The sequence below is a fragment of the Drosophila eugracilis genome, unplaced genomic scaffold (assembly GCF_018153835.1).
Source record: "Drosophila eugracilis isolate 14026-0451.02 unplaced genomic scaffold, ASM1815383v1 contig_1781, whole genome shotgun sequence".
In the NCBI taxonomy this organism is placed as follows: Eukaryota; Metazoa; Arthropoda; class Insecta; order Diptera; family Drosophilidae; genus Drosophila; species Drosophila eugracilis.
Window position 1 is genome coordinate 28,659 of NW_024572623.1, and position 20,590 is coordinate 49,248.

General features: G+C 46.9%; 1 protein-coding gene across 2 annotated transcripts; it reads right to left on the reverse strand.

The window, feature by feature from the left end:
- Positions 1–184: 184 nt before the first annotated feature.
- On the reverse strand, positions 185–19,017 carry LOC108113505 (pituitary homeobox homolog Ptx1). 2 transcript variants are annotated; one of them, XM_017224095.2, is made up of 5 exons: positions 18,103–19,017; positions 14,577–15,358; positions 7,581–7,721; positions 6,461–6,714; positions 185–1,753 (listed from the first exon to the last, which is right to left on the reverse strand). In XM_017224095.2, exons 2-5 carry the CDS (start codon positions 15,106–15,108, stop codon positions 1,151–1,153), a joined length of 1,530 nt encoding a protein of 509 aa, XP_017079584.1. In that variant the 5' UTR covers positions 15,109–15,358; positions 18,103–19,017; the 3' UTR covers positions 185–1,150. The 2 variants fall into 2 exon arrangements, with proteins under 2 accessions (XP_017079584.1, XP_017079583.1); XM_017224094.2 differs by having other exon boundaries at positions 7,581–7,736.
- Between the last annotated feature and the right edge of the window lie 1,573 nt (positions 19,018–20,590).

The window sequence follows — 20,590 nt, forward strand, 5'->3', positions numbered from 1 at the left end:
CCCTTCCGAAAAAAAGCGATTGGCATGTATCGCCCGCCCTGCCCCCCGGTGGCTGTAAATTACAATTTGATTTTTTAATTTTTCCATTTCCCACTCCGCCGCTTTCCCAGCGGGGAAAAAGCCATCCGTTATCCCAGCGGTTGACCGCAATTTGCCCTCGTAATTCATTGTGCCGCGGTGTGGGTGCTTTTTTTCCATATTTTTATTGTTCTTTTGATTCAATTTCTATAACTAGTAATATTAAGTGTACAATTATTAAATAGTTTATATTTATACGGGCTCTTTAGTGGGGATTACATGTACATATACAGACGGTAGTATATGCCATATGGGGATCTCTATACGACTAGACAACTCCTTAAAAACTGCTACATCTTGATATAGTTTTCGTTTTGGTTTTCCTTTAGTTTGGCCTTCCTTAGTGGCGCGGCCTTAGCTGTTTACAATCTGATACGTTTCTGGTTTATATATATATATACGATATATACGACGGGGAACTGAAAGTGGAACTAGGAGTGACTATATGTTCTTTGGGCTGGCTATTTGGCTTGATTAGTTAGGGTTCCGCTCCTTACATCTACGTATTTGCTTTTATTTACAAAAACACTTAATTCCTGGTTAGGGATCGATCGAACGAAGTTGGCATTAATCTCAATGCAAATAAATTTAGTTATTGTTCTTCAAAAAATTGTATCTTTGGATAGGGACTCCTCCTCGCTACTGTCTTCATCCGTATTATGTATCTTTAGTTAGGCAAACATCTAAAATTAGTTATGAATGCTTAGGGCTAGGCTGCCTGCTAGTTGGATTTAAGTTAGGGCTTTCAATCGATGACGTCCTCGTCGTCGTTGTCGTTGTTGTTGTTGTTGTTGTTGTTGTTGCTGTTGTTGGCCAGAGGCGCCTCCATGGGGGATTTGTTGCTGCCCTCCAGACTGTGGTTGCCCTCGTCGGGGTGATTGGGCGCCACTCCGCCGACCAGTCCCAAGTCGGAGTGGTCCAGGAGGAGGCTGCTGGCATTGCTGTTGTGCTGCAACATGTTGCCGCCGTGCTGTCCGTGCATCCCGTTGGACACGCCGGAGCCCACCGATCCGCCCGAGAAGTGCTGCAAGTGGTGCTGGTGCTGGTTGAGCAGTGCACCGAGGGCGTTTTCTCAGACCACGTCCGTGACGCCCACTCCGGTGTACTGGCAGGCGGACAGTCCGGCGGAGTTGGACCGGGAGACTGGCGAGGGGGCGGAGTAGGGGCTGCCGAATCCGGCGGAGGCGTGCTGCTTGGCCTTCAGCCGCAGGGTGGCGATGCTCGAGCTCATGCTGCTGCTCATGCAGGGCTCGGCAGCGGAGCGGTACATGTACGGGTTGGCGGGAGTTGTATACGGACAGGGAGCGCCCACCGCCCCCACATTAGATGTGTTGCTCAAGGACGAGCCCATCGATCCCGGCAGCATCGAGGCGTTGTTCATGCTCACCGCCACTCCGCTGGCGCCCGTGTTGAAGCAGTTCACCGAGTTCTGGTGATGATTCCCAGCCACCATGGATCCCAGTGGATTGACTGGCCACGGGAAGGGCTTGGTTCCGAGTGGAGACGGCACCTTGGTCCAGTTGTTGTACGGATACGAGCTGTACAGCGAGTCGTCCGCAAATGGCTGCATGAACTGCGTCCCGAATCCGGACTTGAAGTCCGCCGCCGCCACCGCCGCGTTCATCGCGTTGCGCTCCCGCTTGCGCCACTTGGCCCGTCGGTTCTTGAACCACACCTGGGGATAAAAGAGAAGGCGATACTGATTAGTTTTCTGGATACTTAAAGGGTCCTTAAGGTAAAGTAAGAAGTTATTATATTGGAAGTCTCTCCTAATAGGTGAAAGTTCTTTAAATAAAATATCAATTATAAACTTTAATTCTAAGTTCCAAATGCAACTTTCTCGCAGTTTTTAGCTCCTCAGACGGCCATTTTCTTTTATAATTTATTACTTGAAAATTTATGTATCTGCGCCGACGAGCGAAACTTCCCCCAAAAGGCGCTCCCCGCAATACGCATGTGCAGTAATTATAAATATACAAATATATACATAAATACTCCCAGTCCCAATCCCAGTCCCACTCACAGTCGCAGTCAGCCCGTGGCTGCCTTTTTTAATGGAGAGCTTTATATAAATAAACTCGGCTTGCCACCACCGAAAAGTCTGAGGAGCTGAGGGGTTGAGCGGGTGAGGGGCTGGGAGTGTTGGGGAAAAAGTTGCGAGGGCGCAAAAATAAATCAAAATTATTTTGCACACAGAAAGTGCAGAGAAAAAGCGCTCCAAGAAGATAAAAACAAAATGGCAACTTTGTAATTTATGGCTGAAGTTTGCACAGATACGGATGCTGGGGGCGGACAAAGATACTGCGCCCGTGCCCAGATACAGCTACAGATACAGATACAAATGACAAAGAGCTGCGCAGACGTTGGCAGCATTTTGATGGGTTTCTTGCTCTCGGATCGGCGGGCTTTAAGATACATTCGAGGCACAAAAGGTTCTCACAGATAGAGATACAATTTGGTCGGGGCAATTAAAGCGGCAAACTCGAATTTCATGGCTTGTTGCCGCATTGCCACATTGTCCCTAAATCAACGCGTTGGTCGTTGGTTTCCAGTTTGCGGGGTTGCAGATTTATGGCCAATGCAGGTCTCCTCACCAATGCACCCTCTCCTCACACACTTTCCTCCTGCACATCCTGGATGTCCTGCGTCCTGTAAACTGCCCCAACCCCGTAACAGCCGTGACTAAAGTACGACACGCGTTGATCTATGCAAAAAGTGTTTGTTTGTTCGCCTGGGAAAACTCAAATTGAGACATTCCGAGCCCACTAACAAGTGGAAAACTATGGCCGCGTGCCAGCCAAGCAAATTTAGCGCGGCAATTGCCTTAATCTAATTAGTCGCGGCAGTTAATTGAAATCGCATGAGCTGGTTGCCAGCACAGGCGAAAGTGAGAGTTTCCCATTTTCTCAGCTTTCCCAGGACCTAAATCAAATCCCCTGGCCGAAGGCAATGTGTCAATTTGTCAAGGTACATCGCTCAGCCCCATCGTCATCATCATCATCATCGGTGTAGGTATCAGGAGCTCAAGGATCTCCTGCATCATCAAGGATGCAAAACTAACGTCATCGATCTCGTCAGCTGTCATTTTCACGTATCATTTAGCAAGTTGGCAAAGTTGCAAAAAACACAGGATTCAGGGAGACGGAAAATGGAAAAATGGAAAATGCTGATGGCAAATTGATGTGCCTGCAGGAAAAAAAGGGAAAACTGGCGACTCTGCGCAAAAGTGAAAAAGTGAAATATGAGAGAGTGGAAAAAACGGCGCAATTTTCCGCCCAACGGCACAGAGTCCTGTGGAAAATCCTAATTGGTTTTGATGAAAGCATCAATGACACTCGACGGCAACTCCTGCCACTCCTGCCATTCTTGCAACGCTTCATCAGGTAAATTGTGGACACAAAAGTAAAAAGCAAACGACGTCGCTTATGAGTGGCCAAAAGTGGCCATGTGGCAGAAGTTAGGGCCTCATTTTTTGTGCGGGCTCTCATGATTGATGGCCGCAAATTGCAGCTAAATACGTTTTTTATTTGTGATATAGGACGGGTTCTCGTTCCTCGTTTCTCGTTTCCGGGGTTCTTCTCTCCGGCTGATAGCTGAGTCCAAGTGAAAATTACCAGATAACATCGATACGTGAACTACTCCACGCGGCGCTGTCTCTTTGTGTGCTCAACTGCCTGTAAAGCCTCACAGATATATCGCTACACTCCGGCCGGAGTATCGCCGGCATTAATTGGTCCGATGCTCAACTACGGCGGCAGATAAACGGACATATGTGAACAAAAAGGTAGCCTAATCACGGCCATTACAAGCGCAAATAAAGTCAAAAGGTTGAAGAGGTCATTATAGTTTGCCGTTAGCTATTTGGAACTTCATATCTCAAGTTCCACATCTATAAGTTCGATTCTTTAAACCCATAAAAAGCAATGTTTCCTCTCAACTTTTCAGTTACATCCCCTCGCATCTATCCACCACATCGAACCAATCGAACTGCAATCATGCCAGCATATTGTGGCTCCTTTGTGGCCACTTTCAATGGCTTTTTTATACACTTTCAGCGATTGGCAAATGCTGTTCCCATTTCCGGGCCATTGGCGACACCTGACCATAAAAAGGAACTCGCAAAAACCAGTCGATACAACCCCATGGACCGACTCCATCTCCATCTCTACTGGCATTCTGTTTCCGATTGAGGGCAGCGACAAATGCTTTTATGGGCCTTGTTTTTGGCTGGTAATTGAATTAAAAAGTGAGTTCTATTTGACACATTAAAAAGTGGATAGGAAGGAGGATAATGGAGAGAGGGGGGAGGAGACAATGGGACAGACGGGGCGAACATATTGCCATAATTGCCGGCGCATGTAAATCCCCGGATTAGTAGCTATCAGGGCCGAGAAGAAGAAGAAACTGAAACAGAAACTTCCCTTCAGACGGGGCTGCTCTTTTTTGACAGTTTAAAGCCCGGCCAGATTTATACGGCCCATCCCGGTACGTAGCTGCACTGGCCCGTAATCCTTTTGTATATTTGATAAATTTTATTGCCTCCGCTATTACAATGGGCATCCGGAGTCAAAGTCAAATGTGAGCCACCCCTCAGACAGGCGCAGAGGCATGATCGCGATCATCATTAATTCGTGTGCGGTTTTCTAATTCATTAAACAACCCTCGCTCGGAGCGCGATGACAAATAGTCCGGGCATTGTTTTGCATTTTTGGAGGGGTGGAAAAGTCGGAAAAGTGAGCTAGCCGAACCGAACGTTTTGTCATCATCATATAATGGACCATAAAACAAACTGTATCAATATTTTATGCGTTTAGCTGCTTTATGCGAGGAACACATGTTTAGATTGACATCGTTCCCGGCTCCCCTGCCATTCTCCTGTCATTCTGGGCCGCAGCTAATTTCTTAATAAATGTTGTCAAGTGCACGGGGGACTCGGCGAACGAAGGATTTTCTGCGCATATGCGCGGGTATTTGGAAATTTGCATAGGAAAACCATGAAGTGTTGGCCTTTCCTCGCAGATGGTCTCCTTTTCCCGGCTAATTGCATTCCGCTGATAGCTCCCATTGCCCTCGGCTCAACCACTTCTAGCTGTACAATTAATGCCACGCTGATGTCGCCATACGTCCAATGACAATGATCACAAACCCGATCACCATCAGCAATCACCGGCGATCATCGATCATTTGTCTATCATATCTGCCGGCTGTCTGCTGATTGTCTTTCCGTCCTGACGTCCACGGCGCATGGAAATGGAAGTGGAAATGGAAATGGAAATAGATACAGCTACAGATACCTCCGATATCAGGGAGTATTTGCCGCTTGGCGCCACAACTCCAATTGTTTGCCCAACTAACTATCGTGTTTACAAACAATTACAACTGTTGTGTGGCCAAGATATCTTGGACAGCTCCCGGCCCCTGTTGTTGGTTCTTCTTCCAGGTTACGCACTCTCATTCGAAGAAGTTGGGTGTTGAGGTTACCTTACATAGGTAGTAGTCTTTTTGTGAGAGATCGGGTTTAGATTTTGGTGTTCTTTATAATCTTAGAGATCAAGCTTGCCTTAATTATAAAGTATCCTATCATGACCAAAGGTTATGGTTATGGTTGTCAGCAAAGAGTATTTCGCAGTTTGACTATTTTTAAGCCAACTTCTCTGAGATAGAAACCACATAACATACCTTGCTAACCAAATACCATCCACTACCATTGTATCTCGACGTGGACAAATGCCCCGGGCCGTGTCAATAGAACGGATATTGAGCAAACACTCCGATTCCGCGCCAGGCGATGCAGTTCGGTTCAGTTGAGGTCGCCCGTTCGATAAGCCCGCGGTTTACAAACAGCAAATGCTGCAAACGCTGCCAACTGCAGTTTTAGCTGCGGCAATTTATGGCAACACCCCGACCTGCCTCACCCCCAATGCCGCCCATAAATCCCCGGTGGCGCAGGGAAATCGGCTGTTCTTTTTGGGACGAGTGTTGGCCATATTGTCCGTACGGCCGTATTGGCCATATTGGGTTTAAGCCAACGCCAAACGAGGCGACATATTTACGAGTCTGTGCGGCTGCATTGCGGTCGCGACTCCTGCGGTCCGTAATATAATTGGGGCCCGGACTATAATAGCCGCATAATGTGGCCGGCCTGCCGGGTCCGCGTTTGTTTGCCGTTTGCGGCTTGGCCGGCAATTAATTCGAGCATCAGCGCGGTAATGTCGGTGTGAAGTCTGAGGCAAGGAACAGGTTCAGGAGAATGGAAATGATTCGAACTGAAACCTTGGCTAAACTTCTTCTCTTCTTCTCATTTTTCAATTTCAAATTATTTTAAAAATATTTAAGAACTTCCCCTTTCTAATTAGTTTAAATATGTAAAAACTTTACTCACCCTGACGCGAGCCTCTGTAAGATTGGTCCACATGGCGATCTCCTCGCGGGTGGACATGTCCGGATACCTGTTCCGGCTGAAGGTGTGCTCCAGCTCCTGGAGTTGCTGCGAGGTGAAGTGCGTCCTCTGACGCCTCTGCCTCTTGTTCTTCTTGTCGTTCTTTGGCTCCTCGCCACTGGTGGTCATCGGCTCATCGTGTCCTGAACTTGATATGTTCTCTGTCTTGATCGTGGTCTCGTTCACACTGCGATTGCCTGAGGGGAAGAAGGGTATCGTAGGATTAGTAAAAATATAAAGTATATATTACCTAATTCCTTCTTAATATTACGCGAAGCCAAGGTGATCTTTATTACTCCGTCACTTAAAACTTATATATAAGCTTATCTCACTTCCCCCCTTTGAATATAGAATCTGAAGATCGGTTGTCTAATATGTTTTGCCATGCATGTTGCATGAGCTAAGCTGTTTTACGGCCACTGTCTGGGTTTGCCTGGGTTAGCAGCTAGTAGCCAGCCATAAGCAGTAAGCAGTTAGATAAGCAGCTAGAAAGGGAAAGGTCTCCTGAACGGCTTCTGGTTTCTGGCGTCAGCGGAGCACCGTTACTAATTGCCATGCAACCTTCAGGCGTCGCCAGCAAACACCAGCCATTAGCCACCCACCACCCCCGAAAACTTCAAAGGCAGGCCGCCGGCAAACAGATTTATAACCAGTTAATGTATGTTCCCGAATGTCATCGATCATGCGGCGTGCTTTTTGTGCTTTCCAGTGTGCTGTAGGGCCCGGGAAGCGAGACCACAACCGAAACTGCCGAAAACTTAATCAAATAAACTAAATTACTGCCCCTGTGAAATATCATTCCGTTCGGTTTCGATTCTGCTTCTGCTTCTGGTTCTGTCGCTGTCGTCGTGAGGTCGCAAATCAAAGGCAGTCTAATCGAAAACTAAACGGACCCGGTCGAGTAAATTTCGCCGACAAAGGTGGAATCGTTGGCCACGCTTTCCGAAATTATTATAAATTATGTTCCTTATCGATGGCGGCCCGCAGATAGCGGCTACGGGCTGGGAATACTCATTTCTGGGCAGGGGTTACGGATGTACCAGCTACTCCTACTTCTACTCACCATCTTTGCGATCCCGACTCCGGTTCGATAACGAAGATGTCGATGACGTCTGAAAGTTGTTCAAGTGGGTGCTGTCCAAACTATTTGCTACGGCGGTCATGGAGCTATGACTATCACGGAAATCGCCGGTTTCGGCCCAAACTGAAAAGAACAAGCCAGCGCAGGCAAGAGAAAATTACAAAAAAATTTATGTTTTACCAATGTTATAGAAAATATATATGTTTATAGTCCCTAATCCTAATCCTGACTCACTCTTAAATCATATCGGAAATTAAGTTATGTTTCCAACTACAAACTTAATGGTAATTCTGACTAACTTAACACAAAAGGTAAGCCACTTTTAAAAGGCTAAGAGCTATCTCACCCCCGTGAAAAGCCTCAAGCCATTGAAAAACTTTCCCCTCTCGGCAATTTCCCAGACGAGAAGGGAAGAGCCCGTAAAAGAGCTCATAAAACGATTTATGACACCGCAGCCTGAAATGGGCTCTTGGTTAGTCCGATTAAAAAGCGGATTGCTCCTGGAGGAGGCCAACTTAATTGTTTCCAGGGCAGGATTGTAGGAACTTCAGTTCGTGCTCAAAGAGTTGCCAAGGGGAAGGTTAATCAGGGGGAACGCCCTGGCCGGACTGTTGGCCCCATAAATCTAGCGGCGCCAAATGAGTCAAGTAATTTGCTGCCTCGCCACATAATAATTGCCGCAGTTAGTCACGGCTATTTCGATATTAATTAGTCAGCTATTGACATGGTTCACCCCGAACCGATTTCATCACAGATTTATGGGCCTGGCAATTGATTTCCGAGGGGTTTTCCAGCGAAGGAGAAGGTGTGCTCCCATATGGTCCCAGGGTCCCAGTGTCCCGACTTCCTCCGAAGTATTCTTGGCCACTTCCTTTGCATACCGCTGGTAATTTATGGCTTTCTCACATGCTGTCACTTTAATGTGGTTTTTAAAGTGAGGAAACACCCGCGGAGACATTTGAAACAATTAGTCTGGTACTTCTTGGGGCGGGGGAAGTGGGGGCCTGGGTACCTCTAGGAGTCACAAATGTCATCCCCTTTGGAGGTGGCCCATGGCTCAATTAGTTTATTGCCAGTTGCATAATTTATGCCGCTGAAAGCAGCCTCACATGCCGTTGGAAAATTCTCCCAGAAAATGTCTCCGTGGAAAGTATTTTTATGGCCTCTAATGAGTGCGTTTTGGGGTAATTAAAATTTCATTGCTTTATTATGAGCGCCTCGGATGTTGGGCGGAAATTTTCTAAACAAACAAGGTGGCAGATAAATAGCAGTTTGATCAAAGGATTTAACTTTATAACTTTCAGATAAGTCCACTATATACCCAATCAGTGACCAGCCGTATAAACACAAACCTCCAAAAATCGAATCTGCTTGAAAATCTTTTTCAGATATTAACAAATTAAGTTAGTTTGCTATATGAGACGACTCTTTCCGCACCAATTCCACTGCATCCTCATTTCCACTTTCATTTTTTATTGAACGCCTCGTTGGAACCTTTGATTTGGAAGACACAGCTGAATGAGTCTTAATAGATAGCCGCTGCTCCCAGACTCTCAGACTCCCAGATTCCCATTCCCAAATCCGATTTCCGACCTGAGCTAAATGGGTCGTCATCGCCCATTCTAGGTATCGTAAAAATATTTTCCTAACGACACGCTCTAAAAACACAAACCGTGAAAAAATACGGAGAATTCGAAAAAACGCAGCGAAAATCACGTAGCACGGCGATTTTTATTTGTGTAAATATTTCCGAGCATTTTGGCCAGCGACTAATTTGAGTTTGATTTTGATTTTCCTGATGCTGTGGCTGGTGCTGCTCATGCTGGTATTGGTGTTTTGTTTTCCCGCCTGTGACAGGTCGGAAAAATTGTCGCCGTCTGTCAGCTGGCGGTGACATTTGTCGGCCAGTTGTCGCCCGAGTTTTACAATGTTTTCAAGGTTTTCGAGTGGGTATCGGGATCGGGTGAGTGGCAAGTGTCAATAGAGGTGGGCGTTGCTTGTCGGGAGCATTTTGCACATGTCAAGAGTTCTGTGTTTTCTGACAGCAAGTGTCGGCGTCACTTTTGCTTTCCTCGATTTCACATTTCACATTTTCATTTCCAAATTCTACGGCAGCCATTTTGCAGTGGCAGTAGCAGTGGCAGCGGCAGCGGCATTTAGCCGCTGAGCAAACAAATGAGCAATGGTAAATGGTAAATGGTAAATGTGAAATTTATTTGACTTGGCGACTATTGTGATGATCCTAAACAAAAGTCAAAGGCAAACACTCCCCGAGGAGGGGCGGGCTCAATTAATCAAGCGAGGGTTGCCCGCCCGAGTGAAACTGCACAAAAATTCGAAAATGATTCGTATTTTTTTCTCTCCTTCAGTCTCCTGGAGCATCCTGCACACATACGGCTCATTCATAGACAGATTTCCACATAAAAACTTTTGACACACGACACGGCAGCCGGGGCAATAAATTATCCGGAGCAGGAGACGCAGACGGAGACTGTCAGAGGAAAACCTCAGCAGTCGGAGCGGAGGGAAAGCCTCAGCAGACCAAAACAAACAAAAATAAAAGGACGAGCCAACAAAGGACATGCCCGGGCAAGGGAGGGAAATGGTTAAAGGAAAATGTCAAGCATAAGCAACGTTTAGTTGGTGACCAAAAACAAACGATTAATGTGACAGTTGAAAGGGGATTGGTTTTGGGTTCTGGGCTTTGGGATTGGAATTGAGATTGGATTCGGAAATGGGACCGAAGGAGAGTTGCTTTCATGGTAAACCACTCGCCGGGCAACCAAAGGGTTAAACACTTGCGCTGCTCCCTCCACCGCAAATGAAAATATTTTTCCAATTTCATGCCACATTTGCTTTCGAGGTGTTGATGTCCGTGGAAAGTGCTGGCCATGTGCCGCAAAATCCCGTAAGCAACCCCCGCTGCAAATTAGCCCAATTCGGAGTCATGAAAATTAGCCAACGGCTGTGCAACTTAACTTTTATGTCTCGCAGGACTAATCCTTTGGCCGAGACAATGGCCCTGGCCGTATGTTATGGCCCTATAATGAGCTCCAGGCACTTGACCACCTCGACCAGCTTGGCCAACTGGAGAGCAGTCGCATAAAAATCTCGGGAATCACATTGACATGTCCCAAGAATGGAGTACAACCCTTGGCCAAATGGCCAAATGGCCACAGCCAGATAGAGAGTCCTGGCCAAAAACCCCGACTCATTAGTCGAGGCTGCAGATAAGACAAAAGGGAGAAGGACCCCAAAAAAGGGCAGGGCTTTTGTTTTTCTGTCCAGACTAGATTTCCCCCTTCTATCTGGCTTGTAGTTTTCCACTGCAATGACTTTGGCCAGTAATTTGCCCGACTGTCAGCTCCAATTCCTTCCCTGCCATTGGGTCAGCCAACAAAAAGCTGGCCAAAGGACCAGACCGGAGGACCTGCGAGTCCTGTCCGGCGGACAAGTTTGTTTCCTCAGATAATCTCTAATGCGACATTTTTACGAAATTGCACGATGCCCGGATAATGAGAAAAGAGGCGGAAAAGGATAGGGAATGAAGTTTTCCCGACGAACTTCTGCAACGAGGTAATTGCCTCGAGGAAATGGGGAGCGGCGAGGATTGGGGATGGTGATTGAGGGTTGAGGATTCTGTGGCTGGTTGCCATAATGACATTATAATTTATATAAACGAAATCAGTGCCAGCCAGGAGCAAGCGAGAGATAGAGCTGTGCAGATGGATTGATAAATGGCAACTTCTGCGGTAGTTACAGTCTTTTATAGGGCACAGTGGGGCAAAACAGGTGGAAAAGCAGGAAGATATCTTGAACTTTAAAAATATTTCCTGAGTATAATTCATAGCAGCATTTGAATTAACTTCACTTAGATAAGAATTTCTAATATTTATTAGCATTTTTTAAGTCTTCTTCATTAACCACTGTGCCACAGTGCAGGCTGTCCTGAGCGGTCAGCAAATGCAATTTATGTGGCACTCGGGGTGACTGCATTTCCCATTCGTATGTGATCCTTGTTTTTGCCAGTGCCCGATGACATATGCGAGCAATTTCGCAGAGATTTGCGGTCAATGCACTGTTCGCAGACCGCAGGAGGATATCCTTTAAGGCTTTAAGCGGCGAAACAGGGAGCCGAGCGGAAAATCGATAAAAGGTATTTATATTCATAAAGACCAGGCCTGACAAATACAAGCGTTGGTGCGGAATTTAAAGTAGCCAAGGTACGGGTGTCCTGGAGTCCTGAAGGACCCCTCCTCCTCCAGCACATTAGGTGTGTATCTGGAGGATATCTCCCAAGGCGGGGTCTTCGTCTGGGCTTTTGTTTATGTTGTTCTGTTGTTCTGCTGTGTTTCTGTGTTTTCATTTTAGAGCTGGCTGCACGTGCCATTAACACTTAGCGGGAAGATGGGCAGATACATTCGTGTGTAGACACAGCAGATAACAGCACGATTTCACCAGAAACCCGAACTGAAGCCCAGTAATTTCATAATTTTATCAACGGCATCAGCCACAAACATCGTCATGGGCAAATACTCGTAGTTCTCCATCTCGTATCTGTGGCAACGACTTGGCAAACAAGCAAAGGACTAGCTAGCTGGCCATAAAAAACAGAAACAAAAAGAACTAGGAATAGGAAAACATTCTATTATTTGCCGAGTAACCAAAAAAGAAATGTAAACTGCTCTGATTTGGTTTTGGTTTTGGTTTTGGTTTCGGTTTCGTTTCGGGTTCTGTTTGGTTTGCCCAGGGCAAACAGATGCCAGTGGATATGTGTTGATATAGTCACTGATACAGCCGAGATAATTGCCTAATTGCCGCGATGGTGAAATATGAAATGCAGAGTCGAAGGGACAAGGTCGGTCGGAGCCAGCCCCACTGCCAGCCCCGCAGCTGCTGACAACATAATTTAGGCGACAATCCCGAGCTATTAAAGAGTTACACATCCTAACAATAAAAGTCTTTCTCCGCTGGGCCAAATTAGTGTAGAACGTGAACTTGAAATCCTTTGAGCACCGCCAGCGAAATAAAAACACGCACCGAAGCCATAAAATGATCTACCGAAAATAAAACCAAAGAGGCGACTCCAAACTAAAAGGTGGAACACGGCCCGGCCCATAAAAAAGTGCAATCGTAAAAAATTATTACCTCCGCCGCACATATAAATACACATAAATAAATACGAGTATCTATAGCAGAACGGGTTGCGTGTGGGTGTTTGCAGGCTGACCATTAAATTGGCCAATAATTGAAAATCCGATTGCAGCGCTGCAGTTCTGGAGGAGTCTGATGAAAATCCTGCCGGCAGCAGGGCCAGAATCACGTTGCGTGGCCATTATTTAAACAAGAGCGTAAACAATAACGACAACAACTGGCAGAGGAAATGGGGGAAAACAGGGGAAAACTGGCGGACAGGAGTGGAAATTTGTGGCTCCGAGCTGTTAACGTGGCCCGCACCTGCAGCTCCCAATAGCTACGTGTTTGTACGGGTGTCAAAGGATAACTGCAGTCGTGCATATTTTAAATGCTCGCCATTTTCGTGCTAAATTGTTTTGGCACGCAAATAAATGGCAGGACATCTGTGGCCATGGGTTCACTGAGGTTCTTTTCGGGCATTCTGGGGATGCCAGGCACGCCAGGCATTCCGGGATGCAGACAAGTGCAAAGTTTGCCGGGGCTGTTAACCCCGAAGGGGCAGAGTTGAGTTGACAGGGCGACAGCCAACAAATCTCTAGGCGAGGGCAGACAAATCTCTTATGCAAATGGAAAAGTGGAAAACTCGTAGGGAACTGCTTTTCGGGGGGCAACCAAACTTTGCCACGAATCTTACATAACTTCTTTTCACACATTTTCATATAAGTTTTGTTCATATGCGCAGGAAGTATCTCTCTCAGATCCCTTCTTCTTTTAAAGCTTTCTAAAGAACATCTACCTCTGCCTTGACAGAATCTGGATATATGAAAGAGATATGGATATCTTGATATATTTCCCAGTCCAACAGGTTCCCTGTGCCCATCTGGAGTGCCCTGACTTCTACCCAAAATCTTCCCCAGAACCAATTGACTTGGCATATCGGGCACTTGAGTCCGAGGCACTGCTCACATCGCCATCTCCATTCCGATGCCACATCCTCCTCCGAGTTCAAATTCCCATAACAATTAGAGCAATCGGAACAACAAACACTTGACTACAATGCACATATCGAGTTTCCAGGGGACGAATCACCCAAAGGGAAGTGGCAGCAGGGAGCAGGGTAGAGAGTTGCTTTCGGCACTACGCCAGAAGGGTGCTCAATTAGCCGTGACATGCGCACAAAATTGAAATTTGTTTAGATATTTCCCACTCCATCTGCAGCCTCCTTGTTTTTTGGCTGCTCCCTTTGTAACGCTGCTGAGGAGATTATCCGCTAATGATTGCACAATGATTATGAATATGCATGAGGGACGTGGAAGGGCGCAGCGACAAGTGGCCCAGGGAGCGAGCTTTTGGCACGGAGCGTGAATGATGGCCAAAACGAATCGCATATTGAAATGACAACAGCTGCCTCTGACAGAGGCAAGAAATAGAAGCCCGCAAAGTGCCTTGGGTATGAATAGCAATGAGAATGTGGACACTTGTTGATGGCTCGGATCGAATGGGATCTTCTTGGTAGGGAGGACTGTCTTCTACTCTGAGTTATGAGCCCACTAATTAGCTGTCAATGCCTGAGATGTCCCTCACAAATTTCACTACAAATTGCCCACGAAATAGTCTCCCATTATACTACTAAAAAAATACGTTTGGACGTGGGGAAAGTCTCCTCAAAATGGCTCTGATCAGAAGAAGTCTTTGCCTCAAACAGTTTTCAGTCTTTCGTCGAAACATTTTAGAATCTCTTTGAAAACCTCTTAAAGATATTAAACTAAAAGATATGGAAAATAATCACTCATCTTAACTTATTATTCTTTCAAAATCCCCCCTGCATTATTCGATACTTACTTCTGAGTTTCTCGAGCGGCTCGTGCTTGGGCGTGTGCGGCGGCACCACCGTGTGGTGCGGATGCTGCGAGTAGCCACCGACCAGGTCCTGGCCCGCAGAGTGGTGCAAGTGGGTCAGGCTGCTGATGGGCATCAGGCTCGAGATGGCGGGTGAGATGCTGACCGACGAGCTGGAGTCGTGCAGGCTGTGGTGGCTGTGCAGGTGCTCCGTTCCGGAGGCACTGCTTCCGCCTCCATTCACCGTGGAGCTTCCGGTGCTGCCGCTGCTCAGTGCCGTGCTAGTGGTGGTGGCACTCTCTGCCGATCCTGCGGATCCTGCTCCGTTTGCTGTCCCAGCACTCACCAGATCTTGCAGGCAAAGGCCCGTGGACTCGGCCGACATGGCCTCCAGTCCGTTTAGTGCTCCGCTGACCACTCCACCGCCTCCGTTGGTCAGACCACCCGGTCCCAGGGCCGTGGCCGAACTAGTGACCACGCCCACTCCTAGACCGCCGCCCCCGCCGCAACCGCCGACGGCGGAGGAGCGGTCCATACCAAGATACGTGGGAAAAATGGTGGAGAAGCTCTGCTGCTGGTGGTGGTGGTGATGCAGCGCCGACTGCTGGTGCGCCGGGTGAGCGGGGTGGGCGGGGTGGAGCGGCGGCAGGTGGTGGTCCCTCCCCGTGAACTTCGTCGTGACGACGTCCTTGAAGTGCTGCAGGAAAGTCGTCGTCTTGAGGCCGGTATCTTCCAACTGTGGTGAAAGCAAATCCAAGATGCAGCCGTTGCCAGAGCCCGAAAAGCTGGAAGAGAATGGGGTAGGTTATGAGTAGGTATCGCTTAGTATCTGATTAGTCAGAGAAAATGATCTTATATATTCCTTTAAGTGATTTAAAAACATAATTAATACCTCGTAAGCCTTTAGTTTAGATCTGTAAGGTAGGAAAACCAAAAGAAAGATGAAATCTATATAAAGTTTATGTATTTATTTAACTTGATCCTCTCTATTTATAGATTATACAGATTCTTTGGTAGTTTCCAGATATCTCCTGTGTTTAAGTTACTCATACGAGTTCATTCCTACTGAGACTTAATTAGCGTTTGGCTACCTGGTAGGCAAGTCAACTGGTGGAGCTTTTTATCGCCTCAACGGCGAAGGCAAACAGGGAGCTTAACCCAAACACCAGCCGAATGGCAAGTTAACACCAAACACGTCAAGGGGTTAATACCACGGATGCTGGAGCCGCCGGCAAACGGAGTGGAAGAGCGGGACTGGCTCGCTTGGCGTCGTAAATTGTGGGGATGGCTGAGCGCTGGAGCTGTAGCTCTTCGGGGGGATCTTGTGGGGCGCGGGGCAAACAGGCTGACAACCGTACCGCCGAACCACCCAGCCACCTACACCGCTATCAGCAGACTGGCGAGCGGCGGAGAGGGAGGCTCCGGGTGATAACAACCTTATCGATGTAAAATATTTACATTTCTGCGAGCATTTCTCCGCTGTTATTGTTATGATTGCACGTACTCTGGGCACTGGGAGGTTTTGGCAAATCGAAATTGGGGAAAGGCGGTTGGTTGGCTAGTAGAAAGGCTAACTAGCAGCAACTGACAGCTAGTGGAGCGATAAACTGTGTCAGGGGCGTCCAATAAATTCGTTAAAAATAAAAAACAGCCCACTGACAGTAGCACGAAAATAGCCATAAACGATCGTAAATCAATTAGCGAAAAGGGAGGGAACGCCTCTCCAGGTTCCTAGGCCCCTTTGCCCGATATCGGGAGAGCCCGGCGTATATATGTATGTTATACCACCGCTATCTGAGCAAACGAAACGAAACAGAAACAGAAACAGAACGAAACGTTGCAATAAATGGTTATCTAATCTCAATCACAACAAACTAAAGGCATTCAAAGGCATTCGGAACGAGACCGAGAACGAAATCAAATACGAATACGAATTCGAATTTCATAAATCTAGCGGGCGGGCAGCATAAATTCGCAGTGAAGTGAATTTAATTAAATTTAATTGGAATGCTTTGGCTTGAGTTGTCACTTTCGGTTTCGTTGATAATTCATGCCCGTTGATAGTAATGCCGCTTGATCTCCACTTGATCCCCAGTGGATTAGTGCGGCTGTAATATTAAATCCATTTGCGGTTGTTCAACAGCAATAATAGGCAGCCTTCGTGATAAACATAATTTCACTTGAAGCCAATTTATGGGCCGCACTTTGATGGGTCACCATGGCAGTGATGGCCAGCCGTTGAAATGAAAAGTTTCTGCATTTATTGTCGTTATGGCGATATTTATAATACTGTTATTTGCCCAGCTTTTGCCGCAGTTGTCTCGATTTCTGGCTAAATTATCTGCCGCAGCGTCTAATAAATAATTCGTTGCCCGTTTCTCAGTTTGCCCGCTTGCCAGTTCAAAGTGCCAGCCATTGCTTCCATTCCACCAAAGAATATTCTTCGCTCTATTTCGTGTGTTTTCAGCTTTTCAGCATTTCAGCTTTTCAACTTTTCACTTTTCTGCCTCGTCATTTTATTTCAGAAGTGAGAATTTATTTACATAATGATTCCCTAAGACAAAGAATGCCAGAATTATTTTATGCCACTTTATGGCCGCACGGATCTCGTGGGTTTACGGCCTCTTCGTCGCGAAGGTGGCAAGATTCCGATGTTTTGCCAAGGCTTTCCACATGTTTTCATTTCTATTTAATTTTATTATTTTATTCTAATTCGAGTTTAGCGGCTGCCCGGCGATCCCAGCACTGTGTACTTAGGTTTTTTCCATGCCTTGTTTGCTAATTGCTAATCAGGTGACGTCAATGGCCGGGTTCTCCTCCGCTTTTTTTTGGCAGTATTCATAATGCCAGAATACCTGCCCAGAAGCCCAGAGGCCCCCGTACGAGATGGCCGAGATCTCGCCTTTATGGCCGCAATCCGGCAATCCGGGTCCAGGTCTCACTCCGCCGTGATTTATGCGCGGCGTGAGAGTGCCCCGTAAACTTAATTCGTTGACCAACAAGCGGTTTATTGGCGGAGCTCTAGGCTCTCAATGGGAAGCTTCGGTGATCTTCCCTGGAAAGCTAGCCTATTTCCCTTAGCATCAGCCGAATTGACTTTGTCATTAAGGAGGTCTTAAGTTCCTAGGACGGTGTTTACGGGGAAACTTCTGTTTGCGGTGACCTAACACTTAGCGTTTAGTGTTATTTGGGGCAGCTTTACTTTCGTTTTTAAAAGATCAAGACGGAATGCTGAGGGATTTGCTATTAATTATTTATAAATTTGATTTTTTGGACGATCTAACTGAATTCCTTAAATTTTTATAGTATTTTAAACAACATGTTTCTGAGTTATGCAAATGATTGGATTAGAGATGATATATTTATTAGAGGCAATTTCTTAAACTTATTGTTTGGGAATTCATAAAAGAAACTTCTGATATATTGGCCTGTTTATCATTCACCTCTCAAAGTTACGACCGACACTTTCAGCTGATTAAAACTCATTATATAAAAAGTTAAAGATCAAGGTATTGAAATCTAAGCTCACCTCTGAATGATGGGAGAGAAATTTAGATTAATCCACTAGGTGGTGGGAACGAACTTCCGTCGGTTCCGCTGGCTCCGCTGGTTCCGTCGATCCGGAATGTCAAAGGCGAACTTTGATGGCTCTTCCACCGGAGCAGAAGTCGTGGGCCGTCAATAAATCAAATTGCCAGCATTTCAATCGCAGGAGATCTGGGAAAATCTCGGAAATTCTTTCGGATATATCGCGTGGGCAGCGTGGGCTATAAATCTCGGGGATACCGATGTAGGTTTGTGCTGATGTTGCAACAGATTGCTAATCAAATGCGAAACGGCTTTTAATGGAGCCCAAAACGTTAAGCTTTAAACAGTTTTCGCACACGCGTTGTTGACGTCGCAGATCAAATAATAAAAATCACAGTGATTATGTTAGTGATTAATTTTAAGTAACTCGGGGATATGTTTTTAATCTCGCTGCCGTTTCCACAAAAGCACACACACGCGCACACAGCCACTCGCGGCACTTTCTGTGATATGATTTGGATTCAATTCGATTGGATGCGATGCGATGCGATTCGATTCGATTCGATTCGCTCGATGTGATTTGATCGGCAAATCCTGGCGGATTTAAGAGTCTTAATAATTTAATCCGCGGCGTAATTAGGCTAAGTATCTGTGGCACTCGAATCTTGGGTATCTGCTGCTCGGCTCCTGGTATCGTTTGGTTTTTCTGGTATCACAACGGAGGCGACGCGTCTGCATCCGTAACAGGACGTAGCTGGATTGAAAACGAATTCGGAAAAGTATCTGTTGGATGCGTGTATATCGTGGGTATCGCTTGCAGCGAGTGCTTCTGGGTGGTTGTACGGTCGCTGCGGGGTGCACGGGTGCCCGGGGTGGGTGGGCCAGTGCTAACGGTAAACGTGGTGCTGGCGACGAGAACTCGCGGCTACTGAACGCAATACCTCGGAATTTCGAGCGCAGGAGCCCCGTTCTTTGGCAGCTATCTTATCTCTCTTTTTTCCCCGTGCGCCAGCGAGAGGGTGTGAGGGAGATGGTCTGCGTCCGGCGAGTAGCGAGAGCTCGTTGAGCGTCGGCAGTGCGACAGAGAGGTGCGATAGCCCTGAGTATCTGCAAGACACACCCCGAATGTCGCTTCTCTCGCTCTCTCTCACTCACACCCTCGAGCCTGCACTGCGCCATTGCTGTGCTCTCCCTCTCGCGCCACTCTTCCTCTCGCTCTCACTCTCGCTCTTCGACGCTATATTATTATTTGGCTGCTCTCGAGGGTTTGATTTGTACTTTCGGGGTTCTGGTTCTGGTTCTTTGTCCTTTGTCCCGAACCCCCTTCGGTGCCCCCTCTCGCATCGTCCCTCCCCTCCGCCCCTGGACAATTGCTACGTGCTGTGTTCATAATAATAAGGCTACTTTTGCCCACTTTTGAGGGCTGGCTGTCTTTTTACTGGGTGTCAAGGGCGTTTTGTTATCCCATTATTCTGCGTTAGCCCGCCATTGTTGTTCCTGTTTAACCCCCTGAAGCCCATGGAACCCCTGGAAGCGAAGCCCTCAAACCCCTGCACCCCCCTCGCAAATAAATAAATAACTGCTCCTTTTGACGTATCCTTGCGTTTGTGCCTCCTCCCTGGGACTTCCCCTTTTTGATTTGTTCGCTCTGCCAGCGGCCCAGAAACACAGCCGCAGATACAAAGATACTTTCAAAGGCAGCAGAAACAGAAACGGAAACAGAAACAGCAGCAGAACCAGGCAGGCAGAGGGCAGCATTTATTAAAATTCACAACAGCTTTTGTGCAGTTCATAATTTTCGTTTTTATTTCGCATTTGCCTGCCTTTCCCGGCAGTTTTATCTTCTGCCTCGAGTGCTGGAGTGGGAATGGGTTTAGCTGGGAAAAAGGGGAAAAGAAAAGTCGGAAGGAAGGAGTTGGGGGACGGGGGATAGGCCAACGGATGTAAATGATGCTAGCTTTATGGCCTTTTATTCCGCAACTGATCTGCCACTAAACTAATCAGACATCATTCCCAATGGTCATGGAAGTCATAACTCAAAGTCTCTGGGAAGCTCGGAAAGTTAACTGAGAAAGTTAATGTGTTGTCTTTGCAGAATTTAGACATTTCAACTGCTTTTTGTATAAGTACTTATATATGTTATAATTCGATTTAGATATGTTAAATAAAAATAAATCTTAGAAGAACTTCCCTCTTTGGAAACCAATTCACACCATATTATCAATACATTCCGTTGCCTTTCAGACTGGCATAACCCAGATTGCAGATAGACTTCAGCTTATAATCGCCTTGAGCGGAGGCCCTCGAAAAACAAAAGCCACTCGAGTTGGTCAGACCTCCTCGAGTTGCTGCGGCGGTGAAGGCGCTTTGAACTCACCGTCCAGCACTCGCGGGGTTACATAAATGTGGCACAATGTTAGAAGGGCGGCACTCCAGCGATCCGCCCACTCAAAGGGGAGAAATTCACCTGAGTGACGATGACATGGCCC

Bases quoted from the DNA above. Each gene is read 5' to 3' on its own strand.
- LOC108113505 (XM_017224094.2), bottom strand. From the start codon at position 15,108: ATGGACCGCTCCTCCGCCGTCGGCGGTTGCGGCGGGGGCGGCGGTCTA. The intron at 7,737-14,576 runs GTAAGTATCGAA...TTGCCTGCGCTG, and splicing joins GCCGCTCGAGAAACTCAGAA to GCTTGTTCTTTTCAGTTTGG. The intron at 6,715-7,580 runs GTGAGTAGAAGT...TCTTCCCCTCAG, and splicing joins GAGTCGGGATCGCAAAGATG to GCAATCGCAGTGTGAACGAG.